This window comes from Oryctolagus cuniculus, chromosome 3 (assembly GCF_964237555.1).
Source record: "Oryctolagus cuniculus chromosome 3, mOryCun1.1, whole genome shotgun sequence".
Lineage (NCBI taxonomy): Eukaryota > Metazoa > Chordata > Mammalia > Lagomorpha > Leporidae > Oryctolagus > Oryctolagus cuniculus.
The window spans coordinates 3,639,606-3,662,536 of record NC_091434.1 but is presented as its reverse complement, the minus strand read 5'-3'; the positions used below and the strand labels follow the sequence as shown (position 1 = coordinate 3,662,536).

The window sequence follows — 22,931 nt, the reverse complement described above, 5'->3', positions numbered from 1 at the left end:
AAAACTAAGAATGCACACCAAAATGGTAGCCCTAAGTCACCTATGAATAATTGTGAAGTTCCCACTACATGGCATATATTCTCAGACTGAATAAGGAAGCAAAACCCAACCATGGGCTGTTCCCAAGAACTGCTCTTTTTTTTTTTTTTTTTTGACAGGCAGAGTTAGAGAGAGAGACAGCAAGAAAGATCTTCCTTCCATTGGTTCACCCCCCAAATGGCTGCTACAGCCAGCGCGCTGCGCTGATTTGAAGCCAGGAGCCAGGTGCTTCTCCTGGTCTCCTATGGGGTGCAGGGCCCAAGCACTTGGGCCATCCTCCACTGCACTCCTGGGCCACAGCAGAGAGCTGGACTGGAAGAGGAGCAACCGGGACAGAATCCGGCGCCCCAATCGGGACTAGAACCCGGTGTGCCGGCGCCGCAGGCGGAAGATTAGCTAAGTGAGCCGTGGTGCCGGCCAAGAACTGCTCTTAAACTACCAAGACACGGATGCACTGAACACAAGATGTAAAAATGCACCCATGCAGGAAGCAGACGCAAGCACGCGTGGCTTTAACATGAGGCCAGATCAGCTTTGAGACCTGGTGTGCTAACAAAACCAGCATTTCATCCCTGATAAAGCAATCAGCAAGACATTACCCTGAACGAAGGGGCCGCTCATAATAGCACTCCGACACAGATGAGGCCAGAGCTGACGGAAGAAGAGAAACCGAGAGATCCACCCAGAGGGAGGCCTTAACACCCTCTTTTGGTAACTGACAGAGCAATTAAATAACAAAAACAGTAAGAAAATGAGAAGGCGAGCACGGCTGAGGGAAGCCGTCTGCAGCAGGTGCGTCTGACACAGACTTCCATCCCGCGTCTACCAAGAGCCCGAACAAACCACAAATCCAACAGTTCCATGACAGCTGTAATAGACGTTCTGAAAAAAGCAGTTAGACCAGGACGCAAGGCAGGAGAAAGGGCGGCCACACAGCTGTGCACTCCATGGGTTCCTCTCCTCGCTTACAGCCCGTTAGAAAGCGCCTGTGGGCGCTGTCCAGCCCCAAGCGCGGGAAGGCGTCTGCACGTGTGTCGGTTCTGATGCTGACCTCCAGTACCCGGGGGGAAGAGAGCAACCCTGACGTCCTCACACAAACCCTAAACTGGTCTGTATCCAAGCTCTTTAGAACTCACTCATTTTGGTGACGACAAAAGGGGCACGTGGGGCAGTTCCGTGGCTAGGTCGGAGCACGTGCCGGGAGGCGGGTTTGATTGTCTGGAACTCCCCGTCTCTGGCCCTGTGATCCCCTTGTCTATTCACACTTTACTGTGGTCAGCGTGGCCTCCTGCGTGGCCCATGGAGCCCACGTAAGGAGCTGACGCACAGGGGGCCACGTGAGAGAGCAATGCCCCAAACGCAAACGCCGGAGGACGCCAGCTCTTAGAGTGAGCAGTGGGTTACCCTTTGCAGCGATGCACGCGTGGGCTCCGGCCACAGAGGCGGCTCTGGGTGGCACGAGGGCTGCTCAGGCCAGGGACAGAGCCGTCTCTTACAGCTACAGGCGGGGCCGGGTGCAATCATGAAGCAATTCACGCGGGATGTGATGGGAAGTTTGAGGGACTCGTGCTCGCGGCCTAGGGCCGTCTTGTGTGGCCGTGGCCGTGGCCGGGTCACGGAGGGCGGGGCGCTGTACCTTGATGACGACGTGCAGCATCATGTGCAGGCCGTTCTTGCCGGGGTACTTCCCGGCGATGTTGGACGGTGACAGGTTGAAGAGGTTGGCTCCCGTTTCCGTGCAGATGGCGTGCACCAGCATTTTCTTGCCTACCCCGGACGGCCCGGCCAGCAGCAGCGACTTGACCAGGGGAGCTTTCTCATGCACGGAGGCGGAGCCTGAAACACGCAGAGGCACAGGCGCTGAGACCCTGCCCCTCTCGGGCGAGGCCACGGCAAGACCCTCAGCGCACCCCGCGACCCCGGCTTCCTTCCACGACCGTGATCCACGTGCCCTGGGCATCGCGCACCAGGGGCCCGCCGGCCGTCCCAGCTGGCTCCGTGACACCTTAATTTGTACGCCAGGGCGTGTGCTGGAGCCACAGGGTCTCTGGTCCCCAACACCCTCTTCTCTCCCACTCTCCCCAGCGTTTCCGCGGCACTCGTAATTCTAAGGAGCATTCCTGCGATCGCTTGCCTCGGGCTTTGTGGGTTTTTGAGGGGGTTTCTCTGCTTGTCGGCAGCAGCAGTAAATCCTCGCACAGCCTGGGAAAGGAAGTGAGACGCGGCGTGCTCACTCCTGCAGCCTCCTTCCTAGCCCTTCTCGCGAGGGGAAGGGGAAGAGCAACCTCGCGAGGGGAAGGGGAAGGAAGGCCAAGGTCCAGGCAGCTGGGGCCTGGACATGTTGCCCCCGCCCTGGCTGCTGGCCAGTCAGGAGCGGCCGGGTGAACCAGCACTGGGTGAGAAAGCAACTGGAGCTCCCAGGTCACAGGGACCTTGTGCCTGGGTGTTGCGGGCTGCAGTGCAGGCAGGCGGAGCCCAGACTGGCCCGAGGCCCCTCTAAGGGCACAGCACCAAGCCCTGGACCCACCCACCGCCAGGCGAGCTCGCTTCTGGGGAACGTCTAGGCTTTTCTGATCAGCTGAGATCATGTCGAGTTCATCACCACTCGTAATGGACGAGACAGAGGAAATTCACGGGACGAGAATATGACTTTTAGGGCCACCTCCCATTTTCCGATCAACCTGGAAAACAATTTGGAGCAATTCCTTTTTCCCTAAAGGTTCGTGGAGTTTCTCTCCCGAGTGCGTGTGCTGGCTGATGTTCATTGAAGCGCGATTTTGATGGAAAGTGGAGTTGTTTTTCCCGCAGTTACAGGTGTCTCTGACACAGAGCCTCTGTTCCCGCTGTGCTCGGGGAGCTCCCGCGCCGCGTGAATCCTGGGCTGCTGAGTTCTGCCCGGCCCCGCGGCGAGAGCCCAGAGCACCAGGGCCACCGTGTCTCTCTGCAGCTGGCCTCTCGTCAGGCTGCCTAAGGAGAATCAGATCTCAACTTTGTTTCTTGACTTTCCCGCTTGGTTCCAAGCAGCTCATCCTTTCTGCGGGCCGCTTACAGGCTCTGGTTTCGGGGTTTCGCCACCGTCCCGGGCTCTGCTCCTCGCTGCGATCTGGAGACCACATCAGGCTTGGGAATGCAGTGCCCCAGGGACGGCAGGCTTGGCTCCAGCACCACACCCTGCACCTCTGAGCGTCGCCTGGTCCTGGCGCTCCGCCTGGGTGAAGCCCACAGCCAGGTCTTCGAATGACACCACGGGCTTCATGGAAGGGGAAGGAGATGAGCAGGTTTCCCGCGGGGTCACGGAGGGGGAGGGTCCCAGACGCTGCTTTCCACGGAGGAGAGGAGGTGCCGCCTGCCCACTGTCCACTCGGCGCGGGGGCATCAGAGGCTGCTCTGCGCGTGGCCCTGGCTCGGGGCCTCGGTGGGTGGTGAGAAGGGAGGTGGAGTCAACGTGGAAAACACTCAGGAGTTGCTGCCAAGAGGGGAGCTGAGGCCTGCGTTGATCTGACCTGAGTGGGAGGCAAATGGTGCCACGACCCAGGAGAGCCTCAGAGCGCTCAGAGAAGAACTGACTCCAGCGAGGGGGTGGGGCCGTCGGGCTGCACTGTGGGGGCAGCTTGTAGTGGAGGGGGTGTGAGGGGGACCCGAGCACGGGCCATGGCGGGGATCCGGCTGGGGTGGAGGAGGGGCAGGCAACTGACTGGCAGTGGCGGGTGATGGACCGCAAGCAGGGTGCAGCTGCTGGGGTTCCTGAAATGTCGGGGGCCGGGACCCAGCCTTGCCAAGGGCCCTGGCTGACCTGGGCTGCGAGGAGGCCCTGGGGCTAGGGCCACAACCTCGGGAGGGGCGGGAACCCCAGGAGAGGGCTGGCCGCCAGGGCCGCTCAGCTGGGAAGAGCGTGGTCCGGGGAGGCCTCTGAGCTGGGGCCTGGCTGACCTCAGGCAGGCAGAGGTGGCGGGAGGGACACAGGACACAGCTGCCTGCACCCTCGGCTCTGCCTGCTCCTCGTTGGAGCTCCCCAGAGACCTGCGGCATTTCCAGCTTTTGTTCAGAGCCCTTCCCAGCCGCGGGAGGACGCAGGGTAACCAGCAGGCCGGCGTTGGACGTCCCCGGCCCAGCTCTGTCTCTTGCTGGCCCTGGGCCTTGGAGATGCTTAGCGCTGTGGTCTGCAGACGGTGTGTCCCCTTCCGAGCTCGCGCTGACGTTTCTTGGTCTGGATGGTGGCGCTGGAGGTGGGGCTCTGAGGGGCGGCTGGACTTTACCAGGGACTGGGCTGCTTCCTGCGGGCGCAGGCTGTCCTAAGTCAAGCCCGCCGCTGGGTTTTGCGTGTCTTGCACGCGCCTTGCTTCTCTGTTTTCCGCCATTTGATGCGGCAGCACCGGGCAGCTGCCTCTGGAACTGTGGCCAGAGTGGACGTCTGTTCTTCCTGACTCGGCAGCGCCCAGCGTTCTACTAGAGCCACTGAAAAGGGACGGAGACGCCTGCTGATCCGCACAAGCGGGGGCAATGTCGGGCTGGACGCGGCCGGGACCCCGAGGAGGCCGTTTCTGTTGAGGAAGTGCCCCCCCACTCCGCTCCCTGACCTCTGGGGGACGGTGACGCCGGCCAGCCACTTTCCGGGCTCTCTTGTCTACCAAGGGGGCCCAGCACCCTCGGCCTTCGTCCTGGGTGCCCCGGATGGGGCTGCTGCTCCCTGGCCAGGGTGGGACGTGGCCTGTGGAGCTGTCCGCAGTGTCCACACGCTGGCCACCACCAAGCTGACCTGAACAGCTGCAGCCAACAAACACCTGCCTTCGGAACAGGATCCCGCGTCAGCCTGGCCAGGTTCGGTGCAGCACGTGCAGGGCTGTCTGTGCTCCTGCGCCCACTTGCCCTGCGGACGTGGTCCGGTCACCGGGCGCAGAAGCCCCACCAGGAGACAAACGCCCCGGCCAGAGCAGGGGCCTGAGGACTGGGCTGCGGTTGTGGACGGAAGGTTCCTCGGTGACGGCGGGAGGGCCCGGCGGGGCTGCCTGAGCACCGGGCCAGCACCCACCGCCCCGCGTCTGCGCCGCGAGGGGCCCAGTGGGAGAGCCCGCAGGGTGCTTCTGCTCCCTGCCTCCCGGCTCTGCGATGGGCTCCGGGGCTCATCTGTGTATGCAGCCCCCAGGGCCCCACCAGCAGTTTATCTTCTTGCCCCCAGCACAATGCGTGCATCCTGCGCGGGGCTCTGCTCCGATGCCCGTGTCTAATCCCATTCACGGCTCAGAGGTCCCAGCAAGGACTAAGTTCCCACTCTCGCCAGACCTGGCGGTGAGGGTAAATGGGGACCCAGGAAGCCTGGGCACCACACAAGCCATGTGCAAGCCACAGCACACGGAGACGGGGAGGGGGACGGCACCTGCTGGTGCCGCTCGGGGGGCCCAGGGACGCACTGCTGGGATGAACCCGGGCTCACTCAGGGGCTCAAGACACGGAGCTGCAGCGACCACCAGGAGCCCAGGGTCAGAGCCAGCGAGCGGCGCCCCCTGCTGGCAGAAGAGGCCCACTGGGGCCTGGGGGGTCTCACCTAAGGGCAGGATCCCGTACAGCGTGATGAGCTGTCTCACGTCCATGGGGGACGGCATGGGTTCTATGGACACGTGGCGGAGGGTGGTCCCCAGGTAGCTGTACTCGCCTGGGGAGAAAAGACGGGAGACATGAGTGGGTGACAGCTGGTGCCTGAGGACGATACAGGACACAACCCACCTTCCAGGCAGAATCAGACACGCAGTGTCACACAGAGAACACGTCAAGAGTGTCACACACAGAGAACACATTAGGAGTCACACAGAGAACACGTCAGGAGTGTAACAGAGAGAACACATCAGGAGTCACACAGAGAACACATCAAGAGTGTCACACAGAGAACACGTCAGGAGTCACACAGAGAACACGTCAGGAGTGTCACACTGAGAACACGTCAGGAGTGTCACACTGAGAACACGTCAGGAGTGTCACACAGAGAACACATCAGGAGTCACACAGAGAACACGTCAGGAGTGTCACACAGAGAACACGTCAGGAGTCACACACAGAGAACATGTCAGGAGTGTCACACAGAGAACACATCAGGAGTGTCACACTGAGAACACGTCAGGAGTGTCACACTGAGAACACGTCAGGAGTCACACAGAGAACACGTCAGGAGTGTCACACTGAGAACACGTCAGGAGTCACACAGAGAACACGTCAGGAGTCACACAGAGAACACGTCAGGAGTGTCACACAGAGAACACATCAGGAGTCACACAGAGAGAACACGTCAGGAGTCACACAGAGAACACGTCAGGAGTGTCACACTGAGAACACGTCAGGAGTCACACAGAGAACACGTCAGGAGTGTCACACAGAGAACACGTCAGGAGTCACACAGAGAACACGTCAGGAGTCACACAGAGAACACGTCAGGAGTGTCACACAGAGAACACATCAGGAGTCACACAGAGAGAACACGTCAGGAGTCACACAGAGAACACGTCAGGAGTGTCACACTGAGAACACGTCAGGAGTCACACAGAGAACACGTCAGGAGTGTCACAGAGAACACGTCAGGAGTCACACACAGAGAACACGTCAGGAGTCACACAGAGAACACGTCGCAGAGAGAGAGTTGAAGGGAAGGCACGCAAGGCGGGAAGCCCGGTGCACCGGCCGGCGTAGACCGGGAGTTACGCTGGCTGGATGCCGGCCTCCGGGGCGTTTCCGTCCTGGCTGTGGGCGAGGAGAGAGCCCCACCCTGAGGGCTCACCAGGAAGGCACCCAGGGCTGAGCTTTAACCACGTGCGATTACCCAGGGCACCGAAAGGTCGTGGAAAAGGGAATTAAAGGGGGTTTTAATTTGGTGCACAATTTTTTGAAATCCACACACACATTTTTCACAATATGCCTTTTTCATGACGTCTTCAAAGATTTGGGTGCATGAATTTTCAAGGTATTTTTACACTGAAATAATTTTTTTTTTTGACAGGCAGAGTGGACAGTGAGAGAGAGAGAGATGAGAGAAAGGTCTTCCTTTTTGCCATTGATTCACCCTCCAACGGCTGCCACGGCCGGCACCCTGCGGCCGGCGCACCACACTGATCCGAAGGCAGGAGCCAGGTGCTTCTCCTGGTCTCCCATGCGGGTGCAGGGCCCAAGCACTTGGGCCATCCTCCACTGCACTCCTGGGCCACAGCAGAGAGCTGGCCTAGAAGAGGGTCAACCAGGACAGAATCCGGCACCCCGACCAGGACTAGAACCTGGGGTGCCGGCGCTGCAAGGCAGAGGATTAGCTTAGTGAGCCGCAGCGCCAGCCCACTGAAATAATTTTTTTAAAAGACTTATTTGTTTATTTGGAAGGCAGAGCTGGAGAGAGGAACAGAAAGATCTCCCACCCACCCACTCACTCTCCAAGTGGCTGCACCAGACCGGGCTGGGCCAGGGGGAAGCCAGGAGCTTCATCTGGGTCTCCCATGTGGGTGGCAGGCCCCAGGCGCTCGGGCCGCCATCTGCTTCCTTTCCAAGCGCATACACAGGGAGCTGGGTTGAAGAGGGGCAGCTGGGACTGGCACTGGTGCTCATACGGGATGCCAGCAGCACAGGCAGCTGCTGAACTCGCTGTGCCACGACGCCGGCCCCCAAACCAAACTTTCAGTTCCATTTCCTCGAACGTGCGGGAGTGCTCTCCTATACTCATTTACCGTTTGCACAGACTTTAAAAATAAACGACGTAAGGGCGCTGTGGAATTTGCACTGGAGAGGTATAAATCTGAATCGGAGAGGCGGCCATTTGAAAGGAAGGGTATGAGTCTAATTTAGGATAAATAGAAGCTTCTCCTCTGGAAGGTGAGGTCCATTTAGTTTTTATCATTTTTAAAGGATCACCCAAGGAATCATGCAGAAATAAATCTTTACGGGTTTAATTAGAAGATATGAAAGGTCTTAATTGTAACTCGCCATAAATCGCAAGTGTTATTTTCTAACTAACTTGGATAAGGTCACCAGGAAAATTAGTTTGGCTGTCTCCATTCGTCAGGAGCAGGGGTCTGCTGTGCCCGTGTGCGTCTCCCTTGATTTGTGTCTGAATCTGGAATAAAAGCGGTTGATGAACCACAGTGTCCTGGATTTTGCTCCTTGGTGCTTCCTTTTTACAACAGGTTCTGGCCGTGTGGCGCCTTCCGTGCCCCGTACGTCCTGACGACTGCGGCTCGCGCATGGATGTGTGTACAAAGCACTGAAGACATCAAAGCCCGTTAGGCTACGCAAATTAAGGTTCCAACGCACAGGATGCGCGCAGGGCTGCCGGGGAGGGCAGCCTCTCCCGGTGACAGCAGAAAGTCCCCGGCAAGGACAATGGCGTCGGCGTCGGCTGGGGGAATGAGCTCTAATGAAAGCGTCCATTACGGCTCCAGTTACCCGCGCTGCTTAATGAGCAGGTAATAAATACAGGAGTGGTTAATTTAGCCTCCACTAGACAGAGAGACTGCCGCCGCCATTAATTCCAGCGCTTATTGCTAGTAAACGTGACACCAGCGGTGGCATGAAAGTGACCCCAATTTCCCTGCCTATGTAAACCCATATTAACATCCTGATGCACCATATTTTCTGGATCCTAACTGATTTCCTTTAAACAAATGATGTGAAGTTGAACTGGTGGGTGTCGGTCCCAATCAAGTGATGTGCACGGCCAGCCCGGGGTGTTTGCCAGCTCTGAGGCCGGCTCTGCCAGCGGATTACTGCCCAGCACAAAGGCCACGCCCCTTCCTGCCCTCCACCTCCTGTTCAGAGCTCAGAAGGTCGGGATTCCCGCAGAGACCCTGCACAGAGCGGCCAGGAGGGAGGGGAGCAGCACACAGCAGGTGGAGAGGTGTCCTAGACAGAGGCAGGGCAGGGCCAGGGCAGCAGGACTAGGCAGGGCAGCAGAGGACCTGTGCCCAGTGTTGGGCTGTGTCCCTGGCGCTTCTATGCCGAAGCGTGCATTCCCGGGGGCTCAGGATGCGACCTTACTTGGAAATAGGGTCGCTGTGGATGCCCGCGTTTGGGCTGAGACCCTCAGGGTGGGCCCCGAACCCAGTGGGAGTGGTGTCCCCATGAACAGGGAGAGCACCCTGGGCAGGCGGAGGTGGAGATGGGGCCCTGTGTCTGCACCCCAGCCAATGCCAGGGGCCAGCAGCCACCTGCCCTCCCGGCTCGACCGATGCCTCAGCTCTGCACTTCAGGCCTCCAGGACCTGAGACGGTCAATTTCTGTCACCCAAGCCGTCCAGCAGGGGCGCACGTTACAGTCGCCCTGACACATGGACACGGAATGAGTGACGTACCGGAAGAGAAGAAGAAAGTCAGTGCGCAGTCAGGAAGGAACGAGAAACAAAATGAAATTCGAGAAACAGAAAGGAATTGGCCTTTCCTTTTTTTTTTTTTTTTTTAAATTTTTGACAGGCAGAGTGGACAGTGAGAGAGAGGGAGACAGAGAGAAAGGTCTTCCTTTTGCCATTGGTTCACCCTCCAATGGCCGCCGCGGCCAGCGCACCACGCTGATCCGAAGCCAGGAGCCAGGTACTTTTCCTGGTCTCCCATGGGGTGCAGGGCCCAAGCACCTGGGCCATCCTCCACTGCACTCCCTGGCCACAGCAGAGAGCTGGCCTGGAAGAGGGGCAACCGGGACAGAATCCGGCGCCCCGACCTGAGCCGCGGCGCCGTCCGGAATTGGCCTTTCCATTTCCACACTGGCTTCTTAGAGAAGCTACTCCAGGCGGGCGGGGACAGGACACAGACTGTTCTCACTGGTGGCAGGGCCTCCGAGGGCACGGCCAGGACACAGTCATCCCCTCCCCGCCACCCACCCCGCCCCACGACGGCCAGCACGGCCAGGGGCTTTATCCCCTTAGGGCAGGGCGACGACGCGAGGCCAGCGAGCCGAGATCCAGGCTGACTGACGGCTGCTAGTCTTCTGGAGCTGCCGAAAGACACAGCTCTGCTTGGTGCGGGAGGCCCGGCTTCCCGCAGGGGCTGGAATCGACCTCGGCACCCGGCAGAGACCCCCGCGGCTCCACCTCTTGTTGCGGGAGCCCTGCCAAGATGGTGCACGTGTCCTGAGCCTCGAGCAGCGCTCACAGGCTTGGGTGCTAATCACAGCTTCTGGGGTTGGATGCTGAGTCTGCCAGCCACCAGGACAGGTGACCAATGCCAAGGGCAACGTGAGAAACACCAGGCCAGCACGGGTGTCAGTACCGGCAGGCAGGCAGAAATGACTGTAGCTTCAGGGTGGTTCATTCCAGACTCAGACACGGGTCCAGGGAAGCCAGCGATGGGTAACCAAACACCTGCCCAGACACCAGAGCTCTCTTCCAGCTGGCTGGGCCCTCCTCCCCCACTGTGAGGACTACAGCACAGCCTTTTCCATGGCCCCAACCCACTGAGATGACCAGGCTGGACGAAGGAAGCAAGAGAGGCTGCGGTTAAAGAGTCGACCTGGACCTGCCACCCGAGGTCGCCGAGGCTTCGCCGGAGAACTCGAGTCTTGGCAGACGCTGTGCGCTCTGTTGCGATGTCTGGGTGAGCGCTGCTCTATTTGAGTGATTCAGAAGGACACTGCAGGTCTGCACCAAGTGTGACCTCATGAGCTCACCGCAGGGCCCGCAGCAGCCTCAGTGAGAACGGGGAGAGTGACGCTGTGGCCTGCCAGGCGGGAAGCAGCAGGCACTGTGGGCAGGGTCGGGGGCACCCCCACATAGGACCCCCTTCACGTGGGGTCCCTGGGCAATGCTGAGCCGGTCTGCGGTCCCTGGGAGAGAGACAGCAGGCAGCCTGGGAGCTGGCGAGTGCGCTGTGGTTTGGAACTGCAGGCTGAGTATTTTCAAAAAAATACCCTTGAGGGAGGGCATTTGGTGCAGCGGCGAAGACCCCATGACCACCTCAGAGTGCTGGGCTTCAGTTCCCAGGCCGGCACCTGATCTGGCTTCCTGCTAATGCAGTCCCGGGGGGCAGCAGTGCTGGGCCACGTGACGGGCTCCGCCGTCCACGCGGGAGCGCTGGGCTGAGTTCCTGGTTCCCGAGTCTGTATGAGGGTGCTGGGAGGAGTTCACGGAAAAATGGAATTAAAAGATGAATGACTGGGGCCGGCACTGTGGCGCCGTGGGAGAGCCACGGCCTGTGACATCAGCATCCCACGTGGGCATCAGCTCCAGTCTCAGCTGTTGTACTTCTGCTTCCTGCTAATGAGCCTGGGAATGCAGCAGGGTGGTCCAAATACTTGGGCCCCTGCACCCACGTGGGAGACTGGATGGGGTTCCTGTCTCCTGGCTTCAGCTTGGCCCAGCCCTGGGCCATTGCTGCCATTTGGGGAGATTTCAGCAGATGGAAGATTCATTCATTCACTCTCATTCTCTCTCTCTCTACTTTTCTCTCTGCCTTTCAAATAAATCAATCACTATTTTTTAAAAGGTTAAGTTATTTTGCTGCAAAAGTTTTTGAAATCCACGTATTAGTTTTTTCATAGCCCATTTTCCTGAAGTTTTCAGATTCCCCCTCATGCTGCAGCCACAGCACAGGGCCCCACATGGCTCGTGCTCCCTCCCTTGCAGGCCCTGGTTAGGCACAGTTTGTATTTTTATTTTTTGCTTTGTTTTTAGGATTTACTTGTTTATTTGAAAGGCAGAATGGTTGGAGAGAGAAGAAGACAGAGAGAGAGATAGAGAGAGGGAGAGAGAGGGCAAATCTTCCATCCACTGGTTCATTCTCCAAATGGCTACAACAGCTGGGACTAGACCACGTGGACACCAGGAGCCAGGAACCCTATTCAGGAATCCCCACATGAGTGGCAGGGGCTCAGCCACCTGGGCCCTCTTCCGTTGCCTTCCCAGGCACGTCAGCAGGGAGCTGGATCAGAAGCTGAGCAGCTGGACTTGAGCCCATGCCCTGATACGGGATCCTGGTGTTGCAAGTGGCGGCCTAACCTGCTGTGCCACACACTGGCCCCAGAGGCTCGGTTCATAGTGGAGTAGACACTGAATGTTCTCCGTCCACTCTCCGTCAAGGCTCCCCACCATTCTGGTGGCCTGTAGCTCATTCCTAGAACATTCTTCAGGAATGCTCTTGGGGAAGGCATTCTAAGTCTATAAGTTTGTGTCCTGAATACTTAAATTTGGCTGGGCACAAAATCCTTGGATCTTTTTTACTTCATTTTCTTGAGCATCTAAAATGATTGCTCCATTTACTTTTTTTTTAAAGATTTATTTATTTGAAAGGCAGAGTTTGGCCGGCGCCGTGGCTCACTTGGATAATCCTCCACCTGCGGTGCTGATACTCTGGATTCTGTCCCGGCTGCTCCTCTTCCAGTCCGGCTCTCTGCTGTGGCCTGGGAGTGCAGTGGAGGATGGTCCAAGTGCTTGGGCCCTGCACCCCATGGGAGACCAGGAGGAAGCACCTGGCTCCTGGCTTTGGATCAGCTCAGCACTGGCTGTAGCGGCCATTTGGGGGGTGAACCAATGGAAGGAAGACCTTTCTCTCTGTCTCACTATCTAACTCTGCCCGTCCCAAAAAAAAAAAAAAAAAGGCAGAGTTACAGAGAGGCAGAGAGAGAGAGAGAGGGAGAGAGAGAGAGGTCTTCCATTCACTAGTTCACTCCCTCAAATGGCTGCAATGGCTGGAGCTGACCCAATATGAAGCCAGAAGCTTCTTCCAGGTCTCACTTGCAGATTCAGGGTCCCGAGCACGTGGACCATCCTCCACTGCTTTCCCAGGCCACAGCAGAGCTGGATGGAAAGTGGAGCAGCCGGGACTCGAGCTGGTGCGCACATGGGATGCCGGCACAGCACGTGGCAGCTTTACCTGCTGTGTCACAGCGCTGGCCCCTCCATTTACTTCTGCCATAAAGCATTCCTGTTGAAAAGCCTGAGAATATTCTAGTTTCCTTCCCTGTGCAAGCCGTGTGCTCTGTTTCACAGTGATGCCCCAAAGTACTTTTATTAGCAGAACACCCTGGTGCTGTCAGCCTGAGCTGCATCCCTGGGTACACAGTGAGCCTCCCATGAGGCGCTGTCAGTGTCTCTGTAAAGACAGTGTGCATGAACTGCAATTATCAGCATTCATTCTGTTCCTCTGCTTGGCTTTCTTCTTCTGAACGAGAAGTGCGTTATCCGTGTGTTGGATCTTCTTTGTCTTACAGCCATCGTAATTCATTTTTTCTCAAGTATTCTCCCTTTATCTATAATACTTAGTTCTGTTACCTCACTTCCGAATTCTCACAGATTCCAGTTTGTTCCTGCTGTTCTGAGGTGTCTTCTGTGCATATTAATGTATATTAGTCTGTTTGGAAGTAGGAAGTTCCGGTACAGATTTGCTTATGGGACTGTCTCCTCGGATGCTGATTTTCCCTTAGTCTTTTTTTCCCCAAATTAATGTTATGTGGGCTTTGACCTTGAATTTTCCACTGCTGAAATTTATGTAGCTGATTTCCCCACAATGTTTAGGGGCGGCCATGGTCAGGACAGCTGACACTTTCGTATACACTACCGCCATGGCGACTTTTTCAGGAATTCTGGCTCTGCTTCCTATCCTCGGTTGTTTCTGGGCCTTTTTCCTGTTTTGTGTTATTTTCCCCCATCCTGCTGACCTTTGAGTCCAGGTTTCTTCTTGCCACGGGGCCCTGCTGGGGAAGGAACCACGCACTCACTCCCAAGAGTCTGACAGCTGCAGCTCCTCCACGCTCCCCCATTCCTCCCCAGGGAACTCACGTGCTGAAAGTGGGCACAGCCCCTCCTGTCCGGGTCAGCTCTGTCCCACCATGGCCATGGCCCTTTCCAGTGAGTGCAGGCTGTGCTGGGGTCTCGTGTTCTGAGGCCCCTCAGTGCCAACTCTTTATTAACTTCTTCCCCGTTCTGGGCTTCTCCAAAAATCTGTTAGTTCCCAGGTTGCAGCTGAACTTTTGGCCTATGAACTTGTGTTTTTGCTACCTAGTTGCTCTGTTTATTTTTTATGTGGGGACTTCAGAACGCCCATTGCTGCTGTTGAAGCTAAAGATCTGATTGGGAAAAATGAGTCAAATACGGACAAGGTTAAAGCATGCCAGCCCTTGGGGAAAATTTGAATTTTTTTTTTTAAGAAATGGTTCATTTTCTCAGGGGCTGATGCTACCCACTATGACCTTGGGTACCACAGAGGTTAGAAACTGGAAGATCACTAGAAAAGTCCAGAATGGTTAAATTCATAAGGAGTTGAGAGATCAGTCCACAAATATTTACTGGGAATGCACCACGTCCCAGCACCGTAAAAGCACCAGGAGCTGTACGAAGCAGTAGGATCTTTAGCTACAAGACTGGAGCCACACATAAGAGCCCGTTCTGTCAGAAGCTGTCATTTTTCATTATTACCATAACTAACAGAACACAATCAAGGGAATACAGGAGGAAACTGTCCAGGACTTGAACAAGAAACACATGAAGTAAGCAGGAACTCAATACACTCGCCAATTCATGTTCTGGTCAGATTGTTACACTCGCTGGAAATGAGTCTCCGAGAAGGAAACAAGGCTGCCCTTCACAGGAGTCAAATAAACACTTGGTCAAAGGAAAATGCTGGCCTTCTCGCTCTCTTGGGCCGAAACAGGGCCCACACAGACGGAGTAAGGATGGGGTGCATTACAGCACAGTTAACCAGAGAGTGGCCACCAGTCGACACCGATGCTGCAACATTTTGACAAGATTCCGTATTTCCACACAGGGAACAGAGCCTGCTGGAGGAAGAAGGACCCATCACAGTGATCACTGACGCAGGCAAAAGCCACCGTAGAGGCTGAGACACCAGTGCAGACAGCATCCCCACAGCCTCAGAGGACGGCCCCCAGACCACTCATTAAGTACAAAGGAAAAGACGAGACTTTGAGGTGGAGAAATCCGGCAAACAGCACCTCCTGCTTGTGATCAGCCCTAGCACTGCCCGTGGGGGACTGGGGAGCACCACGGACCCCCAGCTGGAAGCCCGGCCATCTGTGGTTTCCTGCTGAATATGTAGAACCCGAATCAACTCACAAGGAGACCATCAACAAAGTCAGTCATGAGGCAGCCTCGAACACATCTCAGAGTCTTCAAAGATGTCAGTGTCCTGGAGGATCAGAGCAGTCCAGGGCAGTGTTCCAGAATGAAGGCAATTCAAGAAGACTGAAGGCAGCTGACAGCCCCCTGGAAGACTCCGGACTGGACTGTGGGTTGAGGACAAACACGATCGGACTACGGGGAAACTGTTAGCCACACGTCACTGGGGGCTCAGCATCTGGACTGACGCTAAGTTTCCTGAGTGTGACGATCCTTTGTGCTTATGTAAGAGAGACGGTCCCTGCTTACCAGACATACACTCTTCATGAAAGCAAAGAGAGTAACTCCACTAGGGTGCAAGAATTTCAAACTTCCAGTATGTCCTGGGCTCATCGTATTGTTTTATAAAAATCAAGATAAAAACATCAGTTGAGGAATTGGTACCCTCTCCCCTCCCCTCTTCCCTTTCTCTCTGCTGGAGGCCTCGTTTGGAAAGAATGTGTCCTGGAAGGATGTGTGTTCAGCCATGAGCACATGAACGATTCATCTTCTGAGGTCTGAGTACATCAGAATGAGCTGAGGAACCTGTTAGCAGGTTAAAAAGAATCTGCTGCTACCATGTTAGGGCAGAGGAGCTGGGCCAATTTGATCAAGAGAACCTGTTAGTCTACAGTGTTCTCTTAGGTTATTCAAATCGGTTCAGTCTGGCAAATATGTAGCAGAAGCCACCGTGGGCTAGGTTCTGGTTTGGCTAAAAACACAAACGAAGTATATTCCCAAGCTCTGGGGTCTCACAAGCCCAGGGGAGTCACGTGACCCAGGTAGCATCGTGCGGGTGTCCCTTACCAATGTAATCAGAGAGGTTGACTTTCCGAGCTGGGATCAGCAGCCCTTCTTCCACCAGCTCCTTGTACAGGGACTCGATGGTCCTGGGGAGAGAGCAGTGCGTCTGCGTCATGAACACACAAGACATCAAAACCACAGATGCCAAGAACTTGAACCACACCTACTGCAAAGCATGTTTGTGCATGTGCAAATCGATGGACTCTGGGGCTACGTTAGGTTTCTAAAAACAACACCTTCACTAATCCACATGTATACTGGAAGTCTCCCAGCAAGAGAAGTTTTATCTCTGAGTGTCTGAGACCAGCTATAGCTCCTGCAAACCGCCCTCCCATCACTCCTCATGATGGCGCAAACATAAATCAGAAGTTACCCAACAATAGTGATGCAACGAGCCCAGAACTGCATATGCAGTTAGCGTCTGCAAGCTATGGCAGGTCATTAATTCTTTGTGATACATGTTTCCTTTTAACCCGATACTATAACTGTTTAAAAGAAATACCTGCAGAGAACAAAGCTTATACCGGAGGCCATTTTTACACGGAACATAGAATGGCTAAAGCTGTGAGTGTGATGATTTTTTAGGAGGGCGCTATATTTTTCTGCAGTGTCTACAGATGTCTGAACCACTTCTCTAAGAAGGCGTGGGCATGGCGCCAGCACACTGGTCATTTATATTAACTGAGAAGAAACGGATGTGGTATCCCACTGAACGAGGCTCCCGCAGTTCTCACTGGGGTTTGCTCAGGGAACTCGGCGCGGTGCTGGCGAAACACCACTCAGTAGGGTCCCTTATGATGTTAGGTCTTTCCCTTCCTTTATTCTTCTGTTTTATCCTAGTCTTTCCTTAGGCTGATAATTGTAAACATAAGTGTTTTTAAATAGACCCACTGTTCTGTGATCCGAGTTAGTGCGATTAGAAGACCCGAGAGTATCAGACTCAAGCCAAATACTAGTAGGATAAATTTTAATCTAATGATCGCCATCTTTGGTTGATTGGAACCGTGTTCCATCAAATATATGTACAAGACTACGCCTCCTGCTGAAAATTAAGAATGGTTTAATTGCAATGGAATTTAGGAGAACAGAATCTGACCTATCAAGGAAGTATCAACTACTTCATCTGACACTTATTTAACATAAACATAACACATAGGTGAAAACACCAACACAAAACTGAAGAAAGTCTACATTCATCAAAACAGAATATATGAAGACACTCCTGCCGGCTCCGCGGCTCACTAGGCTAATCCTCCACCTTGCAGCGCCAGCACACCGGGTTCTAGTCCTGGTCGGGGCACCGGATTCTGTCCCGGTTACCCCTCTTCCAGGCCAGCTCTCTGCTGTGGCCCGGGAGTGCAGTGGAGGATGGCCCAAGTGCTTGGGCCCTGCACCCCATGGGAGACCAGGAGAAGCACCTGGTTCCTGCCTTCGGATCAGTGCGGTGCACTGGCCGCGGCAGCCATTGGAGGGTGAACCAACAGCAAAGGAAGACCTTTCTCTCTGTCTCTCTTTCTCACTGTCCACTCTGCCTGTCAAAAAAATTAAAAAACAAAACAAAACAAACAAACAAACAAACAAAAAACAGACACTCCTGGGGCCAGTGCTGTGGTGTAGTAGGTTAAGCCTCTGTGTGAGGGGCAGGCATCCCACATGGGTGCCGGCTGCTCCACTTCAGATCCAGCTCCCTGCTATGGCCTGGGAAAGCACTGGAAGACGGCCCCAGTGTTTGGGCCCCTGCACCTGAGTGGGAGACCTGGAAGAAGCTCCTGGCTCCCGGTTGCAGATCGGCCCAGCTCCAGCCACTGCTGCCATCTGGGGAGTGAACTAGTGGATGGAAGACCTCTCTCTTCTCTAACTCTGCAGTCCCAATCAGAAAACCGTATTTGGATTTTTCCAGTGAGATCGACTTTTGCTATGGGATAACACATTTTCAACTTTAAAACTACCTAATCCATACTGAAAACGCTGGTTTTAATGGTGATGTCAGTTTGATGAGGGAAACAGGAGTGGTCTTACAGTATCGTGGCGGAATGAACCCGAGCCTAGTGACACAGGGATATTTACCAGTTCCTGAAAGGGCTGGCGCCACGGCTCACTAGGCTAATCCTCTGCCTTGCAGCGCCGGCACACCGGGTTCTAGTCCCAGTCGGGGCGCCGGATTCTGTCCCGGTTGCCCCTCTTCCAGGCCAGCTCTCTGCTGTGGCCCGGGAGTGCAGTGGAGGATGGCCCAAGTGCTTGGGCCCTGCACCCTCATGGGAGACCAGGAGAAGCACCTGGCTCCTGCCATCGGATCAGCGCGGTGCGCCGGCCGCGGCAGCCATTGGAGGGTGAACCAACGGCAAAGGAAGACCTTTCTCTCTGTCTCTCTCTCACTGTCCACTCTGCCTGATAAAAAAAAAAAAAAAAAAAAAAAAAAGGTTCCTGAAAGGGAGCAGGCACTTGGCCTAGGGATTAAAACGCCCAGGTTCCACACTGGAGGGCCGGGTCCCTCCCGGGTCCCTCCCGCCTCTCGCTCCTGCCTGTGCAGACCCGGACACGGCCGTGGTGGCATCAGCACTCGGGTCGCTGCCACCCACGTGGAAGACCCCGATGGAGCTCCTGGCTCCCGACTCTGGCCTGGCCCAGCCCTAGCTATCGTCAATACTGGGGGAGTGGGTCGGGGGATGGGGGCTCCTCCTGCCTCTGCGTCTCCAACAAGCGACCCCTGCGGCGTGGCGCGTGCGCGGGCCAGGCCTCCTCGAGGGCTGGGCCTGGCTGGACGCACCACAGCGGTGCAGGTGCCCAGAGGCACACGGGTCTCCCCAGGCACCGGGGCACCCCAATCTCAAAACGCGGCCCAGGCCCGCCGCGCAGGCAGCCAGCCAGCACCCGGACAACCGAGCCCCACCTCGGGGAACTGCGCGGGCCGCTCTCCGCAGCCTCCCGCACCCCCGCACGGCTCTTCCACGGGCCGAAGGCCGGGCGCCCCGCACACGCTGTGTCTCCTCCAGGGAGGAGCAACACGTGACCCGAACAAGTGACCCGGGGGGCGGGGAAGCACGTGACCAAGCGCGGTGAAGCACGTGGCCCAGTGAGGGCTCCCGAGACCCCACCCGCGCGGACCGGTTCCCCCGGCCCAGGGGAGGAAACGCAGGTGCTCCAACGGCCTCTTCAGGATTTAGCAAACTCCTCGACAATCCCGGAAACCCACGCGCTGTTTTCTATGTGGGAGCCATTACGGACAGTTCACACCGAGGCCCGCGGAGCGGCGGGTGCGGTGCCGTGCCCGGGGGTGGGGGGGGAGGCGCGGGTGCGGGGCGGGCTGTGCCGGGGGGGGGGGAGGGAGGCGCGGGTGCGGGGCGGGGCTGTGCCCGGGGGGGGGGGGGGAGGAGGCGCGGGTGCGGGGCCATGCCGTGCCCGGGGGAGGCGCGGGTGCGGGTGCGGGGCTGTGCCCCTGGGGAGGAGCGGGTGCGGGGCTGGGCCGTGCCCCTGGGGAGGCGCGGGTGCGGGGCGGGCCTGGCCTCCCAGACCCCGGGTGTGCGGGGCTGCAGACGGGGCTCAGGCCGCGCTGGGGCCGCGCTGGGGTCTCCCCGCCACCGCACCACGCACCTGTCGGCCGTCAGGTCTTTCTCCTTCTTCTCCCGCTTCCCCCGCCTGCCTCTCTTCTCTTTCTTTTTCTGAAAGTGGAAAAGACCAGGAGTTTAGTAAAACCACGCAGCCAGGGGGCCCTCGCCGGGAGCTACGCGGGCTGCGCTGCGGGGTGGCCCGGGCCGTGGGGGCCGCGCTGGGAGCAGGTGAGGCTGCAGGCCAGGGCCCGACCTGGGCAGGCCCCCATCCGGGCTCTGCTTCTGGGCTGCCCCCCAAGGGTGCTAGGCCTGGGCCAGGGGCTAGGCGGGCTGCACTGCGGGGTGGCCCAGGCCGTGGGGGCAACACTGGGCGCACAGGTGAGGCTGCAGGCCAGGGCCCCACCTGGCCCCCATCCGGGCTCTGCTCCTGGGCTGCCCCCTAGGGTGCCAGGCTCAAGCCGCGCTGGCTGAACGTCTGCGGCCCCCAGTTCCTGCGGGAAAGCCTGGCCCCAGGTGCCGGTGTGTAGGCAGGGCCGTCACTCTCGAGGCCCTAATGAGACAGGTCGCAGGGAGCAGGCTCAGCCCGCTTTGCCCCCCTGGCGGATCCCGCACCTGCCGGAGCTTTGACTGCCTGTGCTTCTGAGGTCTTTTCCAAGAAGTCTTGCCGAGTTTCCCCAGTGTTCTCTAATGATTTGATGGTATCAGGTCATAGGTTTAGGTCTCTGATCCATGTCGAGTGGATTTTTCTGTAAGGTGTCAGGTAGGGGTCTAGTTTCATACTTCCGCATGTGGAGATCCAGTTTCCCCAGCACCACTTGTTAAAGACTGTCCTTGCTCTGTGGATTTTGTTGTAATTCTAAGAAGTCTTTGCCTAGTTTTAGATCCTAAGTCTGCATTTTTCTTCTAAAAGTTTTATGGTTTTACCTTACATTAGGATCTCAATTTGAACTAGGTTTTGTATAAAATGTGACACTGGGGTCAAGGTTCATATTTTTTGATTAATAGATGCCCAGTTGTCCCAGTACCATGTATTCAAAGGGTATCTTTTCTACCTCGAATTGCTTTTGCACTTTTGTCTAAAAGTCTCCTTGGTATATTTGTGTGGGCCTGTTTCTGTGGCTCTCTGTGCAACTATCTACCAGTTGCACATAGTCTGTATCATGACAAGCCTTGACTTTGCATAAGTTGATCCATCTCATTTTATTCCTCTTTTTCCAAATTCCATTAGTTTTTCTAGTTCCATTGCCTTTACATAAATTTTAGAATAATCTTTTCAATGTGCACACATTATATTACTGGGAGTTTGATAAGAACTGCATTAAACCTTTGTATAAATGTGGAATTGTCATTTTTACTATGTTGACTCTTTCAATCCATGAACATGGTATGCCTTTCTATTCAGCACTTCTCTGATTTCTTCCATAGGTGTCATGCAGTGTTAGCATACGAGACCTGCATATGTCTTGCTAGATTCATAACTCAATATTTCATTTTCTTGAGTGATTTAAAATTATATTGTATTTTAATTTTGGTGTCCCTGTGTTCATTGCTGGCATACAGATATATAATGGATCTTTGCATGTTTATCTTATATGCTGGGATCTTGCTGCACTTATTATTTCTAGGCATTTATTTGTAGATTCCTTAGGATTTTCTATAAAGACAATATTCCATCTGCACGTAAATCTTTTTCATTTAATGGTAGAGTTTTGGATTTATAGAAATGCTGCAAAAATAGTACAGAGATGTCCCATATATTTTTCACATAGTTTTTCCTAGTATCATCTTACCTTACTATGAGCCAACACATATATTTTTTTAAAGATTTATTTATTTATTTGAAAATCAGAGTTACACAGAGAGAGGAGAGGCAGAGAGAGAGAGAGAGAGAGAGAGAGAGACAGAGAGGTCTTCCATCCGCTGGTTCACTCCTCAATCAGCTGGAGCTGTGATGATCCAAAGCCAGGAACCAGGAGCTTCCTCCAGGTCTCCCACGTGGGTGCAGGGGCTCAAGGACTTGGGCCATCTTCTACTGCTTTCCCAGGCCATAGCAGAGAGCTGGATCAGAAATGGAGCAGCTGGGACTAGAACCTGTGCCCATATGGGATGCTGGCGCTTCAGGCCAGGGTGTTAACCTGCTGTGCCACAGCGCAGGCCCCTACCAACACATATGTTTAATAAAAGTTCAGCTTACTAGGTTTCCACTAATTCTTCCCAATGTCCTTTTGTGCACTGCCCCCACCCAGGGACCCCACATGAGGTTTAGTTGTCCTGCTCCTCAGTCTCCTCAGGTCTGTGGCTGCTTTTATACTTTTCTTATTTGGGGGGGCCTTGGCAGTTGTGAGGAGTGCTGATTGTGTATCTAGTAGAGTCACTAAATTATGTTTTTCTAATGTGTCTTGCATGATTCGTCTTGGATTATGGTTGTTTGGGGAGGGTGAGCAGAGGGTGAACCGCCACTTTCATAATGTGACATTGAGGGTGCTTGTTGCCCATTAAATCATCACAGAAGAGGTCAACCCAGTCACTAGGGTGAGGTAGCACTTGTCAGGCTTCTCTAGAGATGGTCTCATCTCTTCCACATCCAGCCTTTGGGAGCAAGTCACTAAGCAGTTTGCACTTGGGGGAGTTAAGCTGCACCTCGTTGGCAGGAAGACTGTGCACTCACTACTTGGAATTCTTCTGCATGAGCCATCTGTCTTATTCCCTTGTTCACTCAGGTACTCATCAGAATGCTCACAGCTCTTCATTTTATACTTTGGATTATAACTCAGTATCTCATCGTCTGCCTTCTTGCTCCGGGTGTTCCAGTCTTGCTCTGTGGGAAGTCTTTGGGCCTTGGTGTGCATTCAGGGTGCTCTCACTGTTCAAAGATGCTCTGGGCTCTGGGGCACCTGCTAGCCCTAGAGTCAGCCCTGCTTCCTTTTACTGCGGGATGGGACTGGAAGCCAAGGTCTAGGGGTTGGACATGCTCATTCCACTGGGCTGTCATTGCTCCAAGGCCCTATCAGTAGACCAAGATTAAAAAAAAAAATAGAATTTTTTTTAATATATTAATTCTGTGCAAAAAAATTGCCAAGTTCAATGATTAATTCTAATAGCTTGTTAAGTTCTTTTGGATTGTTTACATAGATAATCATTTCATCTCTGATAAGGGACAGTTTTCTATTTTCCTTTTAATCAGTACATTTTTGTTTGTTTTTCTTGACTCATTGCACTCATCAAGCATTCCACTGCAATGCTGAATAGATATGATAAGAATGAATATCCTTGTTTTAGTCTTCAGACCAGGGAGAGTGTTTAATGTTTTACTGTTTAGCGTGGCGTGGCCTGCAGGGTCAGATTGAGACGATTCGCTTTATCGCTAGTTTGCTGAGAGTTCCCCTTCCTGGAAAGTGCTGGATTTTACTAAATGCTCATTCTTTGTGTCTAGATGACCATATGGTTCTTCTATTTTGTTAATGTGGTTAATTATGCTG

The 22,931-nt window shown here is 55.0% G+C and overlaps 1 protein-coding gene across 1 annotated transcript in view; it reads right to left on the bottom strand.

Annotated features, from left to right (window-relative positions):
• The window catches only part of IQCA1 (IQ motif containing with AAA domain 1), a 150,213-nt gene that overhangs the window by 33,370 nt on the left and 93,912 nt on the right, over positions 1-22,931 (bottom strand). The window contains exons 12-15 of the mRNA XM_070070001.1: positions 19,496-19,563; positions 15,908-15,990; positions 5,582-5,689; positions 1,676-1,875 (exon numbers count right to left, since the gene is read on the bottom strand). Coding sequence (XP_069926102.1) covers positions 1,676-1,875; positions 5,582-5,689; positions 15,908-15,990; positions 19,496-19,563 — 459 coding nt within the window. The remainder of the gene's footprint in view (positions 1-1,675; positions 1,876-5,581; positions 5,690-15,907; positions 15,991-19,495; positions 19,564-22,931) is intronic.